Source organism: Euphorbia lathyris, chromosome 8, assembly GCF_963576675.1.
Source record: "Euphorbia lathyris chromosome 8, ddEupLath1.1, whole genome shotgun sequence".
NCBI lineage: Eukaryota > Viridiplantae > Streptophyta > Magnoliopsida > Malpighiales > Euphorbiaceae > Euphorbia > Euphorbia lathyris.
The window spans coordinates 38343973-38365615 of NC_088917.1; the positions used below are offsets into that span (position 1 = coordinate 38343973).

General features: G+C 33.9%; 2 protein-coding genes across 3 annotated transcripts; one reads left to right on the forward strand and one right to left on the reverse strand.

The window, feature by feature from the left end:
* Nucleotides 1-393: 393 nt before the first annotated feature.
* Nucleotides 394-2640, forward strand: LOC136203735 (cytokinin riboside 5'-monophosphate phosphoribohydrolase LOG8). Its single transcript, XM_065994953.1, has 7 exons — nt 394-839; nt 1030-1127; nt 1500-1530; nt 1822-1921; nt 2013-2083; nt 2156-2299; nt 2379-2640. Exons 1-7 carry the CDS (start codon nt 726-728, stop codon nt 2481-2483), a joined length of 663 nt encoding a protein of 220 aa, XP_065851025.1. The 5' UTR covers nt 394-725; the 3' UTR covers nt 2484-2640.
* A 6644-nt stretch (nt 2641-9284) lies between these two features.
* Nucleotides 9285-14410, reverse strand: LOC136203171 (probable magnesium transporter NIPA9). 2 transcript variants are annotated; one of them, XM_065994256.1, is made up of 9 exons: nt 14048-14410; nt 13411-13509; nt 12941-13070; nt 12514-12602; nt 11945-12001; nt 11792-11850; nt 11096-11216; nt 10577-10725; nt 9285-9774 (listed from the first exon to the last, which is right to left on the reverse strand). In XM_065994256.1, exons 1-9 carry the CDS (start codon nt 14156-14158, stop codon nt 9555-9557), a joined length of 1035 nt encoding a protein of 344 aa, XP_065850328.1. In that variant the 5' UTR covers nt 14159-14410; the 3' UTR covers nt 9285-9554. The 2 variants fall into 2 exon arrangements, with proteins under 2 accessions (XP_065850328.1, XP_065850327.1); XM_065994255.1 differs by having other exon boundaries at nt 11945-11997; nt 12510-12602; nt 14048-14383.
* Between the last annotated feature and the right edge of the window lie 7233 nt (nt 14411-21643).

Here is a 21643-nt window from a genome sequence, read left to right on the forward strand (position 1 = left end):
ATATTAGTAGTTCTTAAAATATGTCATTTTTAAAGTCGTCAAAGGTGATTTTAATAGTATCAATCGAAAAAATCCTTAATTTGCTAAAGTTGAAAACCTCAGTCTCTGTTTTGAAAAAAAAAATAAATCACAATCTTTTATCTAAAAATTAGTGAAATCACATGAATTTTATTTAAAATTTACCCTTGATTTAATCATTCGAAGACTGTATTGATTTAATTAGTGTTATAGATTCCATTATTTATCAATTTGTTTTAGCCAAGTTAATAGTGTCGTGCATTGTTTTGCTCGTTTCAAAAAGAGAGTCGTGTTTGACATGTGATTTGACCAAAGAAAACAAAACCATTTTAAAGCAGTAAATTGTTTATTATATACGTAATTAATTTATACATGTCTAACAGTAACAAATCTTGAAAAGCAGAGAGAGAGAGACGTTGGATTAGAAGAGTAATGGAGCATGTGGGCATCTCCAACTCTAACTAATAAAAAAAGGAAAGTCTTTTTGTTTTCTCCAATTTTTATCGCTTTCCTTTTTCAATTTAAGATCAACCCAGAATTGTTTATTTCTGTTTCTTCTCTTACTTTATCATTAAAATCTCCAAAAGGTCCAGCTTGCGAGTGATTTTATCTCAAGATGATTTTCCCTGCTTGATTCTTTTTGTCTTTTTCTTGTTTTAATTGAGTTGAGAAAAGACACTAAATTTGCATTAAATAGAGTTTTTATAATGGAAGATAGCAACGAAACGAGGAAGTTCAAGAGGATGTGTGTCTTCTGTGGAAGCAACGCTGGAAACAGACAAGTTTTCAGTGATGCTGCTCTCGAATTGGGCGATGAACTGGTTTGTTTTTTTTATTTCTCTTCAACTCTCTTTGATTTTATATTCAATGGCTACAATTGAGTTGAGTTGACCTGCAGTGCAGATTAGGTGTTTGATGTTTGTTTTGTACCAAGGTGGTATCTTTTTATGTTTGTTTTCTGTGTGTTCTTTGGCAAGTTTCAGTATTGCTAACAGATTATTTGGATTCCAGGTGAAAAGGAAGATAGACCTGGTGTATGGTGGAGGCAGTGTTGGGCTCATGGGTTTGATATCTCAGAAAGTGTATGAAGGGGGCTGCCATGTTCTTGGGTAATTAAACAGTGGTTTAATACATTTAGCCCCCATTTATGACCTTGTACTTTGAAATCATCCTATTCAACCCAACCCCTCAATTTGGTTAAAGTGAACTAGTGACTCTCTAAAAGTGACATATTGACCACGAACTTGGTTTCACTAATCTAATGCTCGCCTAAACTTGATCCACCACGTGTATTTTATAGGGAGCAGTTGACTTTTCTCGACAAGTAGATGAGCCTGTGATGTATTAGGCCTTAAAGAAGCTATAATTCAGAAACATACTATCCGTATTTGCAGTAATTTGTCTATTATTAATCGCAATTTATTTGTTTGTTGACCTTATTATATCAAATGTACTAAGATAGTAGTTGGTCACGAATGCAGGGTCATTCCAAAGGCACTCATGCCGCTTGAGGTATCTCTGCTCTTAACCATCTGCCTAATATGTCTTGTGCTATTACAGTTGTTTTAATTTGATGGTCTTTGTTTTAGATTGATTAGTTCCTGATTTCTTCTTGTTTTTCATTTAGAGTTCTTATGAAACTGAGTAGCTTATACATAATGCTTTCTTGCAAATGGATTGTGTAGGGTTTCCTTCTGATTCTATTTTTACAGGGAATTCCTAGTACAAAACAAAGATTTAGGGAATATTACATTATGAGGTGGTTGTAAAATTGTGAATAGCTTTTTATAATTGGATGCACAGATATCTGGTGAAACTGTTGGAGAAGTAAGAACGGTGTCAGACATGCATGAGCGAAAAGCTGCTATGGCTAGGGAAGCTGATGCCTTCATTGCACTTCCTGGTAGTGACCTTCAAACTTTTCATTGATATGTTGGTCCTCTGTTCATGTACCTAAAGGAGTTAGTTCAATATTTATGAGGTCCTTGTTGCAGGAGGATATGGTACTATGGAAGAACTATTGGAGATGATCACATGGTCACAACTTGGAATTCATAAGAAACCGGTAACTCATAAATCTTGAAGTTTTGTGCTCTAATTCCAAGTTTTCAATGTAACTGGTTAGCATTGTGGACAGGTTGGCTTGTTAAATGTTGATGGTTATTATAATTGCTTGCTTGCATTATTTGACAATGGTGTTCAAGAAGGCTTCATCAAGCCTAGCGCTCGCCATATAATCCTGTCTGCCCCAACTCCAAAAGAACTTGTCGAAAAGATGGAGGTATAATAATCTTAAATACCTTTCATTTTATCATCAGTAAAATGAAATTTAATGATTATTATCATTATTACTTTCGCAGCAATACAGTCCTTCACATCAGGAAGTTGCTTCTCATGAAAGCTGGAATATGGAGCAATTGGGTAATTATCCAACACAACAAGATGCAGATGCAGATGCAGATTGAAGCATTGGTGGTAGGGTATTTCTCTTAAATTGATTCCTTATGTATTCATGATCATTTTTTAGTTGTGTATTAGAATCTACTTCCTAAATGGGGCTTCTTATTGTTCATGACTTTGCACGTTTTGTCTATTCAAATATTTGGATCCCTTTTGCTGTTAGAGTTGTAAATGTTTCCACTAAAAAAGTTTCATTGGAATCCAAGCAAACAGAGTTTTAAATGTTAGGAATATGATGAAAAATCCAAAATTTGAACCATAACCTCTCTATCTCTGGACATTTGTTTTTCTTGGAGAGTATATAATATACCCACTATGTTTAATGCAATAAATGAAAATGGGGTCTACAAAAGACAAATGGGGATAGTACGTACATTCTGAACCGTATCTCCTTCTCTTTTTGCTCTTGATAAGAGAATATATGTGTACTTGTCTCTCTCACATCACCTAAGATTTCTTAGCTGCCTAAAAGAGAGAGAGAGATTAAAGGAGGGATTGTAGACATGTGACGCTGTTCTTATTCTTCTGTTAAAGAAGTTTGATACTAATAAGTACACAAATAGAGCTTGTGTAGAGAATGTATGTGTGGACGGAGCAGGTAGTGTCAGAGGGAATTGAGTATTATGAGTAATGAAATGAAATGCTGGAAATAAATCGATCCTTAGGGATAAAATATGTAGTTTGGGCTTGGTGGACCTTATGCTTACTGATATTGTATGGCATCAAGAAAGGCGAGAATGGGTGTTGTGTTGTTTGGCTCTCAAATCAAAGGGAAGGTGCCAAACTTGCTTTTCTAATTTCATAATGTCAAAGAGTGACTTTCCCAATAGCCATTTTACTATTTATTCTACTCTCATTTCAATATTAATATTTATTTAACAAAAAACTGATAATAATATTTAAAATTTTAATAGATATAAAACTAATATATAAAATTAAGAAAATATATTATCTATTACCGTTGGAGCGTTTTTCTTTCCAACTCAAACCAATGAACCATGTCCACGTTAAAGAAGGAAGCGTGTAGAGACGTCCCTCCCAAGCATAATGAGAAGTCATTCAACCTCAACTCCTGCTAAAATATCCCAACCTCCAATAATACTTGCCAACAAGTTTATATAAGATCACCCCTCATTTTCAAGGGGAAATGCTACAAAGGACTCGCATTCTAAAAGTACATCTTTTGTGACATACGTTTCAAAATCTATTATCCTTCAACAACCCAAACCCCTACCGTCCTAATTCTAAAGAATTTCCATTCAGTTTGGTGTAAAGATAAAAAGTAAATAATTTATTAGTTTCTAATGTTTACGCATTGCAATAGTTAGTCAATGCAAAATATTTAAATTTTGTCTAAAATTATATTAGGTAAACCGTTCTTATGGTTAAAAATTAGTACGGTATGTGCTAAATTTGTTCTTATTGGTTACATATAAACTATAAAATATCATAAAAAAAAGATGGTGAATATAATATTTATCAAAATAAAAAATTCTTTTGATAAATAACAATATTTAAAAAAAAATATTGTGTCAAAATAATTTGCTCACAAAAATAAGTTTTATAATGAAATTAAAGGTTTATAAAACTTTAAACAATTTATAATTTTTTTTGTTTAACTGAAATATTTAATTTCCTAAAATATTTGCTTCGAAATAAACAAATATAAATGAAGCAGTATAAAAAGATAAAATTAGAGAGATTGAACACGTGGTCTTTTTATATAGGTTCGATAAATCTCACCTATATCCCCTATCCAAGACCATGTCTTGAGATTTTTGTAATTGGTCTTTCAATAGGTACCAAGTCTTTGTTAAGTTCACGAATATTTAACAAACTTAATTACACTTTTTTATCAAGCTACAATGATGGAGTCAGGACCGAAACTTCGAAGGGACTCCACCGTTTATTGAATTTTGAATTTTTATTAATCTAAATTTGATTTACTCGAAGATTCAAGATTTTAATTTTTGTTAATCGTTTTATAGAATTTTTCATTAAATAAAATAACAAAATCTAATTAAATCAACTATTAACAATTCAACTACATTTGTTTCTTCTGAAAAACAATTCAACTAAATTAAATAAATTAAACTCAACAATTAATTAAAATAAATTACAAATCAAATAAATCATAATTCAAATACATCATAATTCAACTAAATTACAATTCAACTGAACCTTATTTGGCCACTCTAGGAGCAACCGTTAGCCATTATCGGAAAATCTGTTAGAAAGGTGTTTTGTCAGTGAAAAGTGATAAATCCGTGTAATGAGAGAAGGCTATGTAATGTAATCGGTAGATATAAAAAAGATCAACATTGGTCCAAGAGGAGTAGATTACAAGATATATGGTTTTGTTGGTTCATACCAGGGGAATTCTCTAAGCAAATTGTACTTTATATATCTAAACAGTTGATTGCAAAGTTGATCATTCGGTCCTTTCAATTCATAGATATGGATTTCGGACCCATGAATGAGGATGTGATAATTACACTAACGATAAAGGGAAAGTCCTAGTTTTAAGTTATTTCTTTCATTTCATTGAATCATAAAGATCCCGATCATCAACTAATAGATTCGTTTGTAACATAATTTATCTTATTCGGGTAGATTCATTTTTGCTCTTTATGTGTAGGCTTCCCAGTTTATCCTCAGTAATGTAATAAAAGGTAAAGAGTAGTAGGAACGATACCGTTGTAGATACCGTTGTAGCTAGAGTAGTAAATCAAATCTCTTTTTTTGAGGAAGTGGTAATGAAGTGGTAATGTAATTACTCAAATAACGATCCATGTAAAGGAACACTAAGGGGTACGCAATACCAGTAGTCTGTGATAAAGAAAATCATTCTCTTTTGTTCCTATTGCGTAACCAGAGCTTTTTACTTTTCCAACTAACCGCTAGGAGTGTGAATCTTGTTCTATGGGTCTGCTTGGATGAAGGTTTGACAAGGTTAATTAAAGAGAGAGGAGTGGAGGTTATTTAGTGAAGCTCCAGATCCCACCAACTTTCCTTAAGGAAGACTATGGGGTGGGACTTGAATTTGGGTTGTTTCAAGGTTTTCTCACCTTCATTTAAACTCATTTTCAAGTAAGGTTGGGAAAATAACTTCCCTTTAACTAACTTTCTCTAACCCCAAAACAAACATACCCTTAGAAATAATTCAAAAGGAAAACAAACTCACCATGCATAAAGTTAATAAATTATTTAGATTGTTAATTATGATTATAAGTAAACAAATTCGAAAAAGACAAGGACTGATTTGGATACTCATAAGAAGTAAAAAAAAAAAAACTCAATTGACTTTAGGCTTTGATTGGATGGAGGGTTTTGAAGGGTAATTAAAGGAATGGTAGGGGAGGGTAGGGAAGGGGAAGGAGGGGGAGAGAGGGTATTACCCTTACCCTTGTTTGGGAGAGAGGTAGGTTTTCATAAAATTTTAAACCCTTACCTTGTTTGGAATGAAGGGTTTATAAAGGGATGGATTATTATAAAATGATTAAAATATCACTTTTAATTTTATATATACTTGTATCTTATTTTATTAAATTTTGACTTATTAAGAAACACATTTCACAAAATTTATTTTAACAATTTGACATTATTATGTAGATAAGATTTATATAATCATATTTTGAAATAAATAATGGATAAAAAATTACAAATGATAAATAATTAATAACAAAAATAGATAAATAATATAGCTAATGGAATTAATTAATCTAGGCTGAATGGAATTAATTAGATTGTTTGAGGTTATTTTTGTCCAAAAAATATTGTACCCTTCTAAACCCACCGATTTGGTAGGTTGAAAATCCTATCAAAACTCATCCATTTTAAACCCTTCAAATCCCTTCATCAACCCTTCAAAACCCTTACCTTCCTATTTTTTAATCACCCAAACAAGGGTTTCTACAAACCCTTCCCTACCCTTCCTTTAATTACCCTTCAAGACCCTCCATCCAATCAAAGCCTTATGGATTTCGTAAAAAAAAAATTGACAAAGGATTCAGATGCATTCTTATGCGATCTGCCCATTTTATTTGAAGAATCAAAGTCCAATTTAGTTGTCTGTCGACTACAGATTTCTTTTATTTTTTTTAACATCCTGGCGTTAAAAAAAATAAAAAAAGATGGAGGCTCAGTAGTAGGCTTCATCTTCTTCGTCGACCATGGGTGGAGGCCTCTCAGTTATGACCAATATAAGGGCGAAAACCCACCGGCCAACCCCTCTCAAATGGTTGGTTGACTCTTTGTGACTCTTTGTCCGTTCCTACTAAGTTCAAGTGTGAAACTTATCAAGTTTGTGGGTGTTAAACCTGACCTTACTTTTTATCAAGCTTGCGAACCTAACCTAATATTTTGCAAGCTTAAGTAAGATTCTATTTTCGGGTAGAATCATACCACTGATCATTATAGAAATATTAAGTGAGTAAACTTTCATAACTTCACTTTTTCTATGCCAAAGTGAGACTTTTTTTACAAAAAAAAAATTTGAATTTTTGAGAATATTACAATTGAAAGGAAGAACACTCTTTTTGAATCTTTCGAAGGATGTTGGCAAGACTTGTACGGACTCAATGTATAAAAGATTATCGTAAGTCTTCCAAGTTGGAAATGAAGCTTTGATCTCTTTTTAGATTTGAAGAAAAACTAAGTCTGCTAGACACATAAACTAGCCTGTTCTAACTAGTCATTATATGTCCAAAACTAGCCATTTTATATCCGTTAGCAACTAGTTGTTATTTCATCTTTCATATGTCATTATTTTTCTTTAATGCAGATTTCTTTTATTTTGTATGGAGATTCAGAAAATAACCCCATGTTATCATATTGATTTCTGCAAGCAACCCCTTTGGGATTTGGCTAGATCTTGTGCTTTCAATCCTCCTTACTATCAGATTTACATTCTAATATAAGGATTTCTGCTTCTTGCATTATCAATTTCTTTGCACCATTTTTGTCTTATTGAGTGGATTGATGGATTATGTAGAAACATCACCAACGATTGTCTTCTCTAAATCCGATGCATTCATGATTAAATCTTGGCACCTCTCTATAAACACTCTGATATTTAAGAGGGCGTTTGGTTCACAAGGGGTAAGGGAAAAGGAATCAAGAAAGGGAAACTAAAGGAAAGGAAAGGAAATGAATAGGCATTCATACCCCTATGTGTTTGGATATGTTTAGGAAAGGGAATGCAATTCCACCCCATTCCTTTGTGGATGTTTGGTTCAAATTGGGAATCAAAACTATTTTTTTTTAATTTCATATATAATAAAAAAAATTTCAACTCTTTTACTATAGTTTCCATAAAACGTGAAATAACTTCATATATAATCCCAAACAATCCAAAACGTCACTCACTTGCTACCCTTATTGATAATAATATAAAGTTCATAAAAGTTAAAATTAATCAAAGAAAATGCATAAATATTATATTTAAAAAGAAAATAATTATTTTAAAAAAATTAAAAATAAATATTAAAACTGAGTAATATGATAAAAGAAAAAAATTTGGTCAAAATTATTTTTCAGGGTAAAAAGGTAAAAATAAATAATTATAAGGATCAAAAGTGAAATTAATCTAGTGATAAAAAAATATAAGGATTAAACAAAAATAAAAAAAAGTAAAATTTAGTCAAAAAATATTTTTTGAGAAAAAAAAATTAAAAATATATAACAAAAATGAAATTAATCCAAAGATAAAGAAATGTAAAAATAAAAAAATATAGAGACCAAAATAAAAATAAAAAATAAAATAGGGAGTAAAGTAGAATTTTATAAGGAGTGTATGTTAGAAAGAGAGGGGAAATAGAATAGAAAACCTTAGGGGGAAGTGGGGAATGGGTTAGAGGAGTTAGGGGTAAACCCAAAACTAAAAAAGGGTAAAGGGAATCATTTAATTAGCAAAACAAACACCAACAAAGGGAATGAAACCTCCCTTTTCCCTTACCCTTTCCTGAAACCCCCAAACCAAACGCCCCCTAAGTTAGTATCACACTCACAATAGTGAAACAGTAATATAGGCTAGAGTTTTGAGCATACATAAAAGACTCCTTTAAACCCTCAATGTATATGTTGTGTGATTCCTATTCGAATTTTAGAAGATCGTCTTCCTATTGGGAGATCACGAATAGATCACTTCATCAACTACATATGTATCACATTTTTATTATTATGTTAACACTAGCATTCTCTAGTTACAATCTCTTGTAAGCTCATGCCCCTCAACTATCAATAGACACTATGTCCTGATCCCAAACTCCCAATCATCCCACTAGAAGTTCCTTGAGTTGATCCAAAAAGTGATGTCCACATGTTGTCATAATCTATTGATAATTGAGGGGCATGAGCTTGTAACTAGAGAATGCTAGTATGTCCTGATCCCAAACTCCCATTCATCCGACCAGAACTTCTGTGAGTTGATCCAAAAAGTGATGTCCACATGTTGTCATAAGAGGATACAATAGTCAAATAATAATCATACTAGTCCGTTCAAATTTTCAATTAGATAAATTTACCTTTCCGCTATAAGGTAAATTTAAACCTTGTCCTATATATATATATATATATATATATATATATATATATATATATATAATGCCTTCTATGTTTACTTAATTTTTAACAAAGATCATTGGATGATAATGGGGTGTAAAATGCATCCAGTAGTAAAAACACACAAAGTAAAACTTACTTTATCAAAAACAAAGTAAGCATAGCTATACACCAGATTTGTTTTGTGACAACATCATTTCAATTGTTGTATGCTACTGTAAGAAAAACCTCAAGGTTGTGCCAAGTTTTTGCAGATACAAAAGTATTCATCACCATCATATACATTGACAACAAATGGTTTACATATTACAATTCGTCAAGACAGAAAAAGAAAAAAGAAAAGGCCAATTCAACCGGATATCAAAAGATATTACAACATCAGACTTCAGCCATGTAAAATATAATTTTAGGGAATGATCTCCAAAATGCCATGCCCTCAGTAATCATCCACTGTACACCCCCCACCCTTCCCACCAAAATGAAGACTTGTATCAAGCTCTGTAAATTTTTCCCATTCAAGCCTTCTCCTTAGCTGGAGTTGATATCAAATGATGCAATGTTGCTGCTTGGATAACGGCAGTTGGGTTTGATTCCTTACTCCGAACTGATCCTGCTCGGCTCAGATTGAAATTCCGATCACCACTACTTCGCAAGATGCGTCGAAGCGGCCGTGGAAGGTTTCTTAGCACCCGATTGGAACTCACAAGTAAAATGACACCTACTATTATAAGTAGCCTGCAATGACATGCAAACATCTCAGCTATGCTGTTTATGAAAGTAAAGGACCTCAATTCCACAAATTGTATACCCTAACTAACAATACAAAGATATGCTAGCCTAATCACACAACTAGGATAGGTTTTTTCCACTAGGTTTAAGCCCAAAACGCAGGCAGCAGAGTTTGGATTTCTCTTTAACCAATAGATAACACCCTCTAATTTGGATATCCAAAAGTGTCTCATCTCATTTTCCTTCTTAATTATAACATCCAAATAGCTGAAAAAAGCTCATTTCCCATGGTATCTTAAATTATTAATCATGTTGCATTATGTGTCTAGTATCAAATATTTGTAACGATGCTACCTCAAGAATCTGGTGAAAAATCGATAGGAGTTAAGCCTAATTTGGCTTTTGTGAAATCTAATGAAGTTCAAGGATTTTCTGCCACGTGTTAGGGTCTGCTTGGCTTGACTGCATGAAGAGTTACCAAAGAAAAGGAACGATTTGAATCTTACCATATTTGGAAGGAGGGACAGAATCGGTTCATAAAGGTCGATAAAATTTTTAAAAAAAATAAATTAATAGTAAGGTTACTAAATTATCCTTGAATGAAATAATCATTTTAATTTTTTTGAAAATTAAAGTTAATAAATTTTTTCCAGCAAGTTAGCTTCAAGAGTTGAAGAGTTCTCCCTAGAGGCTAGATGAGCCCTTAACTCCAAGAGATTGAAGGATTCTCTCTAAATGAGCCCTTAACATAAATCCTAGGGTCATAACAAGTACTCTATTATGTAATAAGTTGTGTGGTAGAATTTACCATCCCAGCAGAAGTGAAAGTCGAGCAGCAGGTGCTGATGGCAGCTGTTCTCCCAAAGCAAGCATTCCAGCAAGGACACCAGTAATTATTGATGCTACAGCAGCACATGTAGACACCACAATTGCCCTCCCATGCTTCAGACCACGAGTCTATTCAAAAGTAAAAAAGCCTTAATCAGTATGGTCTGTAAACTTTCCATGTACCCAATAGAATTATTTTCGGCATGCAGCAGGTATGCTCCATGTAAACACGAACATATAAACAAATCATGTCTTCGTAGGTTTAGAGATATGTCCACTAGATAAAGAAAGACTGAACAGTTTCAAATCAATATTCCCCGACTACCCCTTCTGTTCCTGAGTTGAGGGAAGAGAAGCAGCTTATTGGATATAAGCATGGAGGGAAGAGAAGCAGCTAACTGGATATAAGCATGGACAATTTCAATGGGACACGACACCATGAATAGAACATAATTATAAAAACATCAATGTGCTATTATAGTCAAGATCTCAAAACTACCTGATAAATAAATCCTGTTCCACTACAGCATATGCTGATTGAAATGCATACTGGAACCAGCATTTTTGAGTATCCCTGCTCCAAGAAGACAAATCCCATCTTTGATACCACTGAGGCCATTCTGCAATTGGATGTGTTAACTTTACGTAAATCCCAATCATCAAACAAAGAATTAAATTGCATTTAGCATGCACAAATTCTAAACTTAGCACCAAAAACCTACAAAAAAAAAGACCATTTAAAAACATGTTTTACAAAGGGCAAAAATCCAGGTTTAATGTCACTGTGATCTACTTAAAACTCATCTCATTCAAGTAGTAACGTTCTTTAGCTTGAAAATCAATATTGAATCTCATTATTGTTGTACTACATTGAGAAATAACAATACTAACATTATTCATCAGGAAATGATATCTCAGAAAGATAAAACATGCGAGTTTGGAAATAATTCAGAAATTTCTGGGTAAAATCATGTTCTTGGATATATTACAATACTAGTTTCTTAGTGGTCAGAAATAACAGTACTTAAGTTCCAGAGCATCATTCAGCAGAAGGAATCCCTTTTGTTTTACTAAAAAGTCACGTATACGTGGACTCCATCAATGAAGTATGAGACTTTAATGTTTTTTTGTAGTATAATAGAGTTTCTCTGGAGAACGAGAAAATATCTCTACGAAGTTATGTAACAGGATTTACCCGAACAAAATGCCAGATTCCAACCCATAGATAATTTCTTCAACAACTTCATATTCCATCTGCATGACAGATAATTCTCAGTTTAGAGCAATGGCAAAGATGAGGACAGACAAATGACCCAATAAAGTACCAACATGAATGAACATAATTTACCGTGTCTTGTACCCTTCGTTGACGTCTGCAGATACGAAGCCACCCATTGAGGACTACCTAATCCAAACAACTGAAATTAATTGCAGAAATCCTGTGATATGTAATAATGATTGTTCAAAGGTCTCCAACCATTGAGAGACTTTATAATGAACAATATTAATGGAATAAGACCAATTAAAATATGATTGTTCAGAAGTCTCCATCCTGTGATATATATATAAGAACCATCACAAAAGAGAAAATGATTGAAGAATACTCAGTCCTGATCCACAGAACTGGGGAGGAGATTTGGATATAAGCATACTGCATAGTGTCATTTGTGTTTGCGTAGATTAAAATAAACTCAAAAGTCACTGGTTGGGTTGATAAAGTAAAGTCCTTGCCGATCCTGATAAAAATATCTCCCTCCCCATGCAGCCCTACCCCTCTCTTTTAGTCACTGAACATCTTAAGGTACAAAACTTCTCTTAGCTTTTTGAGTTTGCAACAATATGAAGACTTCAAGGAATACTTTCTTCGGATTAAAATTTTACACTAATATAAGATGGTATGCAGGATAAGGTACCTACAAAAAAGATGGAGACAATAAATGCCAGCCATGGCAACTGAAAAAGAGATATGGAAGAAGTCCCCTGCTCCTCACCACCAGCTCCAACTCCTGCCAATGTAGACGAAAAACCATTTGTCTTAATTAGGGAAATAAATAAGAAACTGAACTCCTGATTCAGGGGGGTGAACAATTTTGGTAAGGCATAATGTAAATCTTGATATTATTAATGGAAAAAATAAGAAGGCTCCAAGACAAGCATGGATTGAGATATTACTGGTTACTTGCAACTTTTTGAGGAATCCCAAAAGGGTATAGGAAATATAGATAACTTTAAACAGATAAACGTATGATAATTTGACCTTATCTGGATAGTTAAAGTGTTATTTCAAAATCCAGGCATTACCAATTAAAGCTAAAAATAAGATCATTATGAAGAACTCACGAACCTATGGTGCCAATAGCCGCCAGAGTGATTCCAATCCAATCAACGGCATTCATAACTTCTTTCAGATAAAAATGGGAAAAGACAGAAAGGATAGCAAGACCACAGCCAGAAACTGGTTGGATGACAGATACCTGATAGAGTAAAGTCAAGAATTCTATTATACTACTATCAAAAATAGGTGACCAATCAACTAAAACAGATTGCATAAGCTAAATACATATTACTACGTTAAATAAGAATTCATCTTTTGCTAAAGTTTGATTCATGAAGAGCATAGGCAATTTTGAAAACATTCTAAACAAGATTTTATGTTAGTTGCTACAGCACAAATAAAGACAGAAAATCAAATCATGAAAATATTCTGATTACTTCTTCCCATTTATGTAATAAGAAGAGTTATAGTTTAGTTTCCAATCAAGAATGTCAACTCTCAATCTACACCAAAGTTAGGGACATTATAAATTTACTTACAGGAGCTTGAGACAATGCCTTCAACATCAACATTGCCCCGCATATATCCATAAAGAAACCTATGATCCAAGCTTTATTGACAGCATAGGCCCTAATTACCTGAAAGAAATATTATAAAAACAATGTCAATAATTCAATACAGGAAAAGTTTTTGTGGCTATGCATCATTTCACATAAATAGTGCCTCATAATAGAATTATATTGCCCAATTACAATGTGTAGTTTGATTGCTAAAGTCTCTAGTAGAACATAATTTGGTTGAAATCAAAATACCAGAAAGCAAAACCATGAATTGAATAGGCCAAAAGAGGAAGTCCCAGCATGAGGTTATATTTATTAGCATAATAATGAGAAAATGAAATTGTATATAGAAATGTGATTCCAACTTCGCAATTGGATTTTGGAACCAAAAATTTCTATTTGAGTTGCTTCAGAAATGAAGTCGCGAAGAAATCAACAAGAAAAGAACGCATTTCAGACAAGGCTCAATCAAATCAAACAACCACAGATGGAATTAGTAAGGTAAAAAGTTCATCGGTTTCCTATTCCAGAATCTTGCCAAATTGACAATGGCAAAAAGAGGCATAGTCAAAGGAGAATAACAATGAAGAAGGAGATGAAAAAAGAAAAAACGAACCTTGAGTTTGAAAGAAAGAGGAGGAAGAATAATAGTGCCCTTTTTCTGAAGAACCTTGCCGATATTATTACCGGCGGCAGCTGCCAAGGTTAAACAGATCGATTCCCACATATCGAGTCCCTCCCAAAAATCTGAAAAAAGGAAAAGAAAAATACGGAAAAGATCTCTCCTTTTCTCAAATTTGGAGGAATAAATAGTGGGCGGAATCCAAATTAAAGGTGGGATCGTTGTGGTGGAAGGAAAACCTCTCACCTGGCTGCGTTAATTATCTATTTTATATAATACTCTATAATGAAGTGAGCTTTAACAAACACAAATAGTAGTTACCAATTTTAGGGCTGGTTGGTAGACGAGTTTCTTTTGGTTGGAATTCGGACTTTTCAAAGGCATAACTCGGTAATTTGACTCATTTCATTCTGCAGTCTCCTCACCGCAACGGCTGATAGGATATTCCCGGTCATTCAACTACCATAACATACAAATTTAACCTTATCGTCATTGAATGTGCGATTTAATATTTTTATCATCTAATAATATTTAAAATTACACATCACCAAATAAAAAATCTTAATGAATTTTGAATTTGCATGTATTATAAAGGCTTAATGCATCATTTGCCCCCTGAACTTATCCAAAAAGCTTGATTGACCTCCTGAACTTTCAAAGTGTCTTGACAGTCTCTTGAACTTGCATAAAATATCCAGTTAGCCCCCTGAACTTGCGTAAAATGTAATCAATTGATCACTCGGTTGCCAAAAAGTAAGTTAAATACGGAAGATGTATTACACGAGTCTTAAAAAAAGTAAAACAACCGAAATCGGAGTATACGATGATTAGAATAGAGAAAACAAGTTGTAGAGTTGAGCAATCAATAACTTCATTTTTAATCTATTTTTTAATTATGTAATAACATTCTAAGATGCGTGGAATACATATTCCGCATTTAACTTACTTTTTTGCGACCGAGTGATCAATTGATTACATTTTACGCAAGTTCAGGGGGCTAACTGAACATTTTATGCAAGTTCAGGGGGCTGTCAAGACACTTTGAAAGTTTAGGAGACCAATCAAGCTTTTTGGACAAGTTCAGAAGGCAAATGATGTATTAAACCTATTATAAATATTGCGTTTAACATTGTATTTTTAGATGAAAATTAAATTTATTTTTCCCAATAATTATAAAGTTAAATTTACAAGTTATCAATAGAATTTAAATTGATTAAAAGAAAATAAATATTTCATATATCAATAGAATTTAAATGTAATTTTTTTTTTTTGTTACACGGTGAAGAAGAATGTAAAAGAGCCCAAAAAACAACCAAAAAACTAGGAAAAAACAACAATCTAATCATTCTACCGTGGATAGACCTGAATCGATCTTCCAAGAGAATATTTAGGAGGCATGCAGTCGGGACTCTAAACTCATGGTGACTCAAAGGAAGAGAACTTGCATAGCTCGCCAAGTTATTGGCTCTGTTGCCCACACGATAAGCATGCACAAAATGCACATCCCAACCACGATTTATAATGCTCAAGCATATATAAATAATCCAAGAGAAAGGATGGTGAACCTCGACCAAACTAGTCATTAAAGTAACAACGACTTGAGAATCGAGCTTAAAAATCGCATGTCTATGCCGTTTCTCCCAAGCCAGAATAAGGCCAAAATATAAATCCCTGGTCTCAGCTAAAGCACACATACAGTATTCTATGTTTGCTAAAAAACCACCGCACTAATTACCCTCTGAATCCTTGAGTAAACTTAATGTTACCTTTACTCGCTCTATCCGAATTAAACTTGACCCAATCAAACTAAGGATGACGCCAAACAATCAAAATAACTTGACTATGAAGCTTCATTGCCTTCATCCGTTAATTAGTGTTAGGCGAATTCCGCAAGTGTACGGTTCCGCTTGTAGTAAATAATAAGATATCGTTCCCACAGAGAACATTGATTAACTACTATAACAAATTTAATTTATAAATTCGTTTTCTCTTGGTTATAGAAAATAATTAATTAAGTTTGTAAATAGTTTTGTTTAAAAGATAATAATAATACTTAAGTTAGATTTCTTAAGTTTCTATTCCGTGCATAGCTCGGGATACAAACAGATTTTCATAAATATAAACTTGCAAATACTTTTCAATCTACTACAGTTGTATCAGATAAGAATATTTAACCCAATATCTCGATCCAGGACTAAATAACTTAGATGTTTTTAGATAGATAATCATAATTCCCCGACCTATCGTAGTGAATTAGAATTAAGAATTAAAAACGAAACAAGTGGATTATGTGATACAATTATCCTTTTATGAACTGAATCTCTTCTAACTTCATAAAATGATAAGTATTTCTATGTATTGCTTAAATGGATTTTCCTATAATATTCATTAAAGCAGCAACATAATCAGATGATGAATATAGAATAATTTGCATTGGATTAAATTGTGATTTTGATAAATAAGTGTTTGACAGAGTTAATCATATGTAAAAAGTAAAGAATACATAGAATAAAGACTGTAACAGATGAGAGTATAGGGGTTGTGAATCCTTTTACTGTCTCTGTAAGGATGTCAAGCCTCTGGGCATCTTCTTCTTTTGTATCTCGTATCTTGTATCTCGGGGAAGTGTATCTCTCGATCTTACTTCCTTCAATGTTGGAAGTAAAAGCTTTAGAAATTATAATATCTTGATATCTTTAGTTTATCTCTAAATTTCTCTTGAGAATTTCTGCAGAGTATCAATCTGTATTATTTTTTATCTTCTTTCTTGAATGGAGAGAGGAGCATCATTCTTATAGTGGATGAAGGATTGTGTCTTTTCAAGATGATAACTCTTCAAGTGTTGTTATGGAGAGTCACAACCCGTGGTGAAGAAGAATGATGATTCAGGTTGAAGGAGATGCCTTTGTACTGAAGAATCATCTCTTTTTGCAGTAAAGACGTCGGTCACGAAAGAGACAGGAGTGTCACGTTCGTGACTTTGCTTTGCCATGCAAAGTTGGCAAGATTGTCTGTCACGATCACGACATGGGTCATGATCGCAATAGATGTTCTTCTATCAATGGTTGATTTTGGGCATGTCACGTTCGAGACAGGTGGTTCACGAACATGACAGACGTTTTTGCCCTAATTCTGGCTCATTTCTTCTATCTTCGGCTTGTTTCTTGCTGATATTCCTTTATATTGAGTTTTTATCTGTTTCAGACCTATTTCTGTACAAATCATGCACAAACAAGTGAAATCTTTCCAAAACCTATCCTAAACTAAGCTAAATGCATTAATATAAACATGAATATGCATGCGTAAATACGTAAATTTAGGACTTATCAATTAGCATCAACAATTTCGTTAGAAAAAGCAAAAAAAAATCAGCAATCACCGACTACAAAATCTCATCCGGGACAAGTTGGACGACTCGCACAAAAAGAGGTCTTTGTCCACACTAGACATCTCACCAGAACTGAGTGTTCCTACCATTAAAAAATCAACCAACCAGCTCCTTTAACAACATGATACTCCTCTATGTGTACGAATAAGAAGCATTACTCATAAACATATCAAGTCTAAGGAGGGTTAAGAAATTAATATTTAGCTTCGACAACATTCTCCCAAAGAGTATCCTTCATTAGTAAGCAAATTGCAATCTAATTTAGCAACCATAACATGTCTCATATTACGAATCCTGTGACTATATTTTTTGACCTGCAAACAATCTTCCAATTCACTAAACTTTACTTCTTAGAAACCTCTATTGCAAACATCAACTTTTCGACAAATACTAACCTTGAGAATAGTAGTTTGCATTGTGTACCTCAAAATAGCTGACATCACATAGTGTACTGAATTTTTTTAAAATGGACCAGGATCAGTAGTGGTCCCAGCTACTCAAATGATGCCACGTCAGTATAAATATTGATGTGGCATCATCTAAGTGGAAGGACCAGTATTGTCCCGTCCACAGTATAATTTCTCGATTTTACAAAGGTAACAACATAACAATACATTCAAATTTTTCAAGCTACATAATCACAAAATATAATAAATATTCTAATTCAATAAAATCTTAAAAACTACACCCAATCACGAAATCTCTCGATTTTTCCCTTCATGTTTTTTTAAAGAGGGAATGTTATAAATCAAGAGGATAACATTACATCAGACAATGTTAAAGGCCGATAGAACGCTGGAGCATCTAACCAATAAGATGGACTAGCATGTGATCGAGACGTTTGTGCTAAGCTATGAGCAACCCGATTTGTTTGCCTAGGAATGAAACTAAGTTTGTCAACTCTGAATTGAGCCGCAAGGCTTCTACAGTCTACAATAACACATCTGATGTTACTCAAATCTTCACAATTAGAATTAAAGAACTGGGCACTAATTAAGCAATTGGTTTCCAATAATACATCTGTAATACCCCTCTTCTTTGACCATGACAGTGCTTCCTTCACACACAGAGCCTCCACCACCGAAGCTTCCATTTGGCCAGGAATCAAATAAGAAAATAATCATTTGTCGTGCCAACATCATCACGAACGACAAATCCATAACCAAGGGAGAGTAAATATGGAACAAAGCAGTATTGACGCTTACCTTCGGTGACCAATAGGTGGACGGACCCAACGATTGCAATAGCCGTTGTCGGTAGGCCTATAGGGGTGTTGTGTACGGGCTTGGTTATGTCGAACTTGATCGATATACCATAAGGCCACATTCACACTAACAGTAGCTGACTTCCTAGAGTCTAACCATACCAAATCATTGCGGCTTCCCCAAAGAGCTAACAGAATCATACATGTAGCTTCAACAAATGTTGTTCATGGTCGATGAGCATCACATAGAACCACTCGATGAAGGTTTCGATAAGAGGGATATCAAAAGGTAATTGCTCTACATTCTAGTAGGCCTTTGCTTAGTCGCAATCAATAAAAAGGTGGAGATTGTGTTTCCCATAATCACCACAAGATGCATAATTATTCACCACGTCAATACCATGCATAATCAACTTGTCTCGGAGGGGGAGAAATCCAGTACATAGTTTCCACAAGAAGATTTTAATCATGGGGGGTAACTTCAGGCACCATAATTTTTGCCAAAGGAAGGTCGTAGAACTGCTACTGCCACCGTCGAGTATGGTTTGGATAACCGCTTGATACCCTGATCTGACACTATAAATGCCTTTTCTATCATGTTGCCCCAGGAGCCTGTCTAGAGATGAGAAGGATCCTTTTACCAGCTGTAAGATTTCTGATATCTCCCATTGAATGAACAATAATCAAAGAAGGGACATATTCCAAAAATGTCGTACACTGGATCCAGAGCTCGTTGACTAGAAGCGACATTATTCCATCTGGTTTTGGTGACATTATTCGAGGAGAAGCTCCCAGGATCCATTAATCCTCCCATATTCTCATGGAATTCTCATTTCCCACTCTCCATCCTAATAGATAAAGATTGTTTTTCAACTTTCTTTGATCTGAAGGAAACCATCATCAAGGCTTTTCATCAATCTAAACTCTAAGTTTGACCCTACTCCCCAATCATTTTGGGGTTTTAATTTAACACTTTGTTTTATGTTTGATGCTACATGCATGGTGGGCTTATCTTTCTACAGTAAGAATAAAGCTTTTTCCTACCACACATCCTAACAACCTTGGAGATGTAAGTGTGTGCATCATGATAGCATATTATCTTCTTTCATATAAGATGACATTTTTTCGCCTGCCATATATCTTAAAATCATTGAAGATGTAACTGCGTGCATCATAGTAATGGTAGTGGGTTATCTTTTCTCATAGAAGATGGAACACTTTTTCTTACCACCTGTTTTAATAGCCTCCAAGATGTAACCGCATGCATCATGTTAGGAGATTATCTTCCTTTATAGAAGATGAAGATTTTTTGCCTACCACATGTCTTGACAGCATTGAAAAATCCATTTTATCATTGATCAATTGACTTATTTCATAAAATATCAATGTTTATGCATTATTTCTTACCTTATACAAGATTAATTCATCAATCCTTTACACATAGGAAAGGAAACTTATAAAATGACGAGCCTTGTTTTCTTCATAGAGAAAATATTTATTTAAGGTTGAAAATTAAAACTTATTAAAATAAAATGCAAGATATTTACGTGGATCGTCTCCATAAATTAACACTGGAAATTACGAAATACAACTGCTCTAAATATAGAGCTTTAGATGATTTGCATTCCAAGCCTTGCTAATCTTCATTCCTTCATAGAGTCAAACTTATGTTTTTCTGACTAAAGTGAATTTCATAGCACCCTCATAAAGGATAAACTTGTTGGCTTAATTAAACAAATATTACAAGGTGGGAGGTTAGTCATAGAAAGATATTTTTGAAAACATTTTAACGTTCATTGGAGCATTCCTGTAACTGCCAGCCCAACTTGAAAATCCTGAATTTCCTGGGTTTCTACGTGAAACCTCTCTACATAATCTTTCAAAGTTTCTTTCTCTTTTTACTTGATGGTCAGAAGATAAGTAGCATCTTTTTTTTCTTTTAGTTTTGACGATGAAAGCATTCAAATGAATTATTTCCTCAATTGATCGAAGCTAGATATGTATCTTTTTTCTCGATTGTTGAACCATATAGGAGTGTGTTTCATCAAAGTGATTGCATCATGGCCTCATAGTTTTGCATATGGCCTCATAGTTTTGCATATGGTCATGAAGGTCACTTTTACTAAGTACGTGGCTAGTTGAGGCATCTTGAATTTCTCAGGAAGAAGTTTCTTCATGATTTTTTCACTAAAAGGACTTTCCTTCTGTTGGTCCCTTATAACGTAACAAGTTAGTTCCAAGGGGGGGATAGGAACTATTTAAAATTTAAGTACGTTAAGGCTGACTTCTTTTTCTTTGAAAAATGATTACACAGCGCGCTGAGTAAATAAGACACTAGCTTAGTCAACTGGTGACTAAGTCAGCTTCTTTCGTTGAGTCAGGAGATAGCACTTTGAGTCTATTCCTGAACTCAGATACTCAATACACACAACTCAGCGTGACCTCTTTACTTGGTCAGTTTTGTTTAAGCAAGCAATATATATATTAAGGAGTTTAAGGTTAGAAAGATGTTACTCAACAGATTTATCCAGGTTCGGCCTCCAAGCCTACGTCCTGTCCCCGGAACACGTTCCGAGCTTTCGAATTCTCTACTAAGCTCTTTAACGGTAGAGCATCAAACCTTTTACAACTTAGAAGCTGAGTATAACAAGAGTACCTTCCTCTATACATCTACTCACTCCTAATCTCTCGCTGAGTACTATAACCGAGTACTCAGCCTCTCCTTTCTAATCTCTAGAAATGATAAAGATTTGTCCTAAACAACAATTGCTAAGACACTTTAGATGATTGAATAATCACTCTAGACTTTTACACGAAAGATATAGAATTTGGTGTAAGTATTTGCTTTGCTTTTTCTCGCAGAACTTTGAGTAGAATTTTGGTCAGCGTAATGGCTTGATGAAAGTTCTGTGTCGAATGAAGCATTGAAAGGCCCTATTTATAGAGACGTCTGAGACATCAGTCATTTCGAATTTCGAAATAACCGTTGGAGGGAAAC

Excerpts from the sequence above, each read along its gene's own strand:
- LOC136203735 (XM_065994953.1), top strand. The coding sequence starts at position 726 with ATGGAAGATAGCAACGAAACGAGGAAGTTCAAGAGGATGTGTGTCTTC. Across the intron at positions 840-1,029 it reads TCGAATTGGGCGATGAACTG|GTGAAAAGGAAGATAGACCT; the intron begins GTTTGTTTTTTT and ends TTTGGATTCCAG. Across the intron at positions 2,084-2,155 it reads TTGGAATTCATAAGAAACCG|GTTGGCTTGTTAAATGTTGA; the intron begins GTAACTCATAAA and ends CATTGTGGACAG.
- LOC136203171 (XM_065994256.1), bottom strand. The coding sequence starts at position 14,158 with ATGTGGGAATCGATCTGTTTAACCTTGGCAGCTGCCGCCGGTAATAAT. Across the intron at positions 11,851-11,944 it reads AACGAAGGGTACAAGACACG|ATGGAATATGAAGTTGTTGA; the intron begins GTAAATTATGTT and ends TCTGTCATGCAG. Across the intron at positions 11,217-11,791 it reads GAATCTGGCATTTTGTTCGG|AATGGCCTCAGTGGTATCAA; the intron begins GTAAATCCTGTT and ends ATCCAATTGCAG.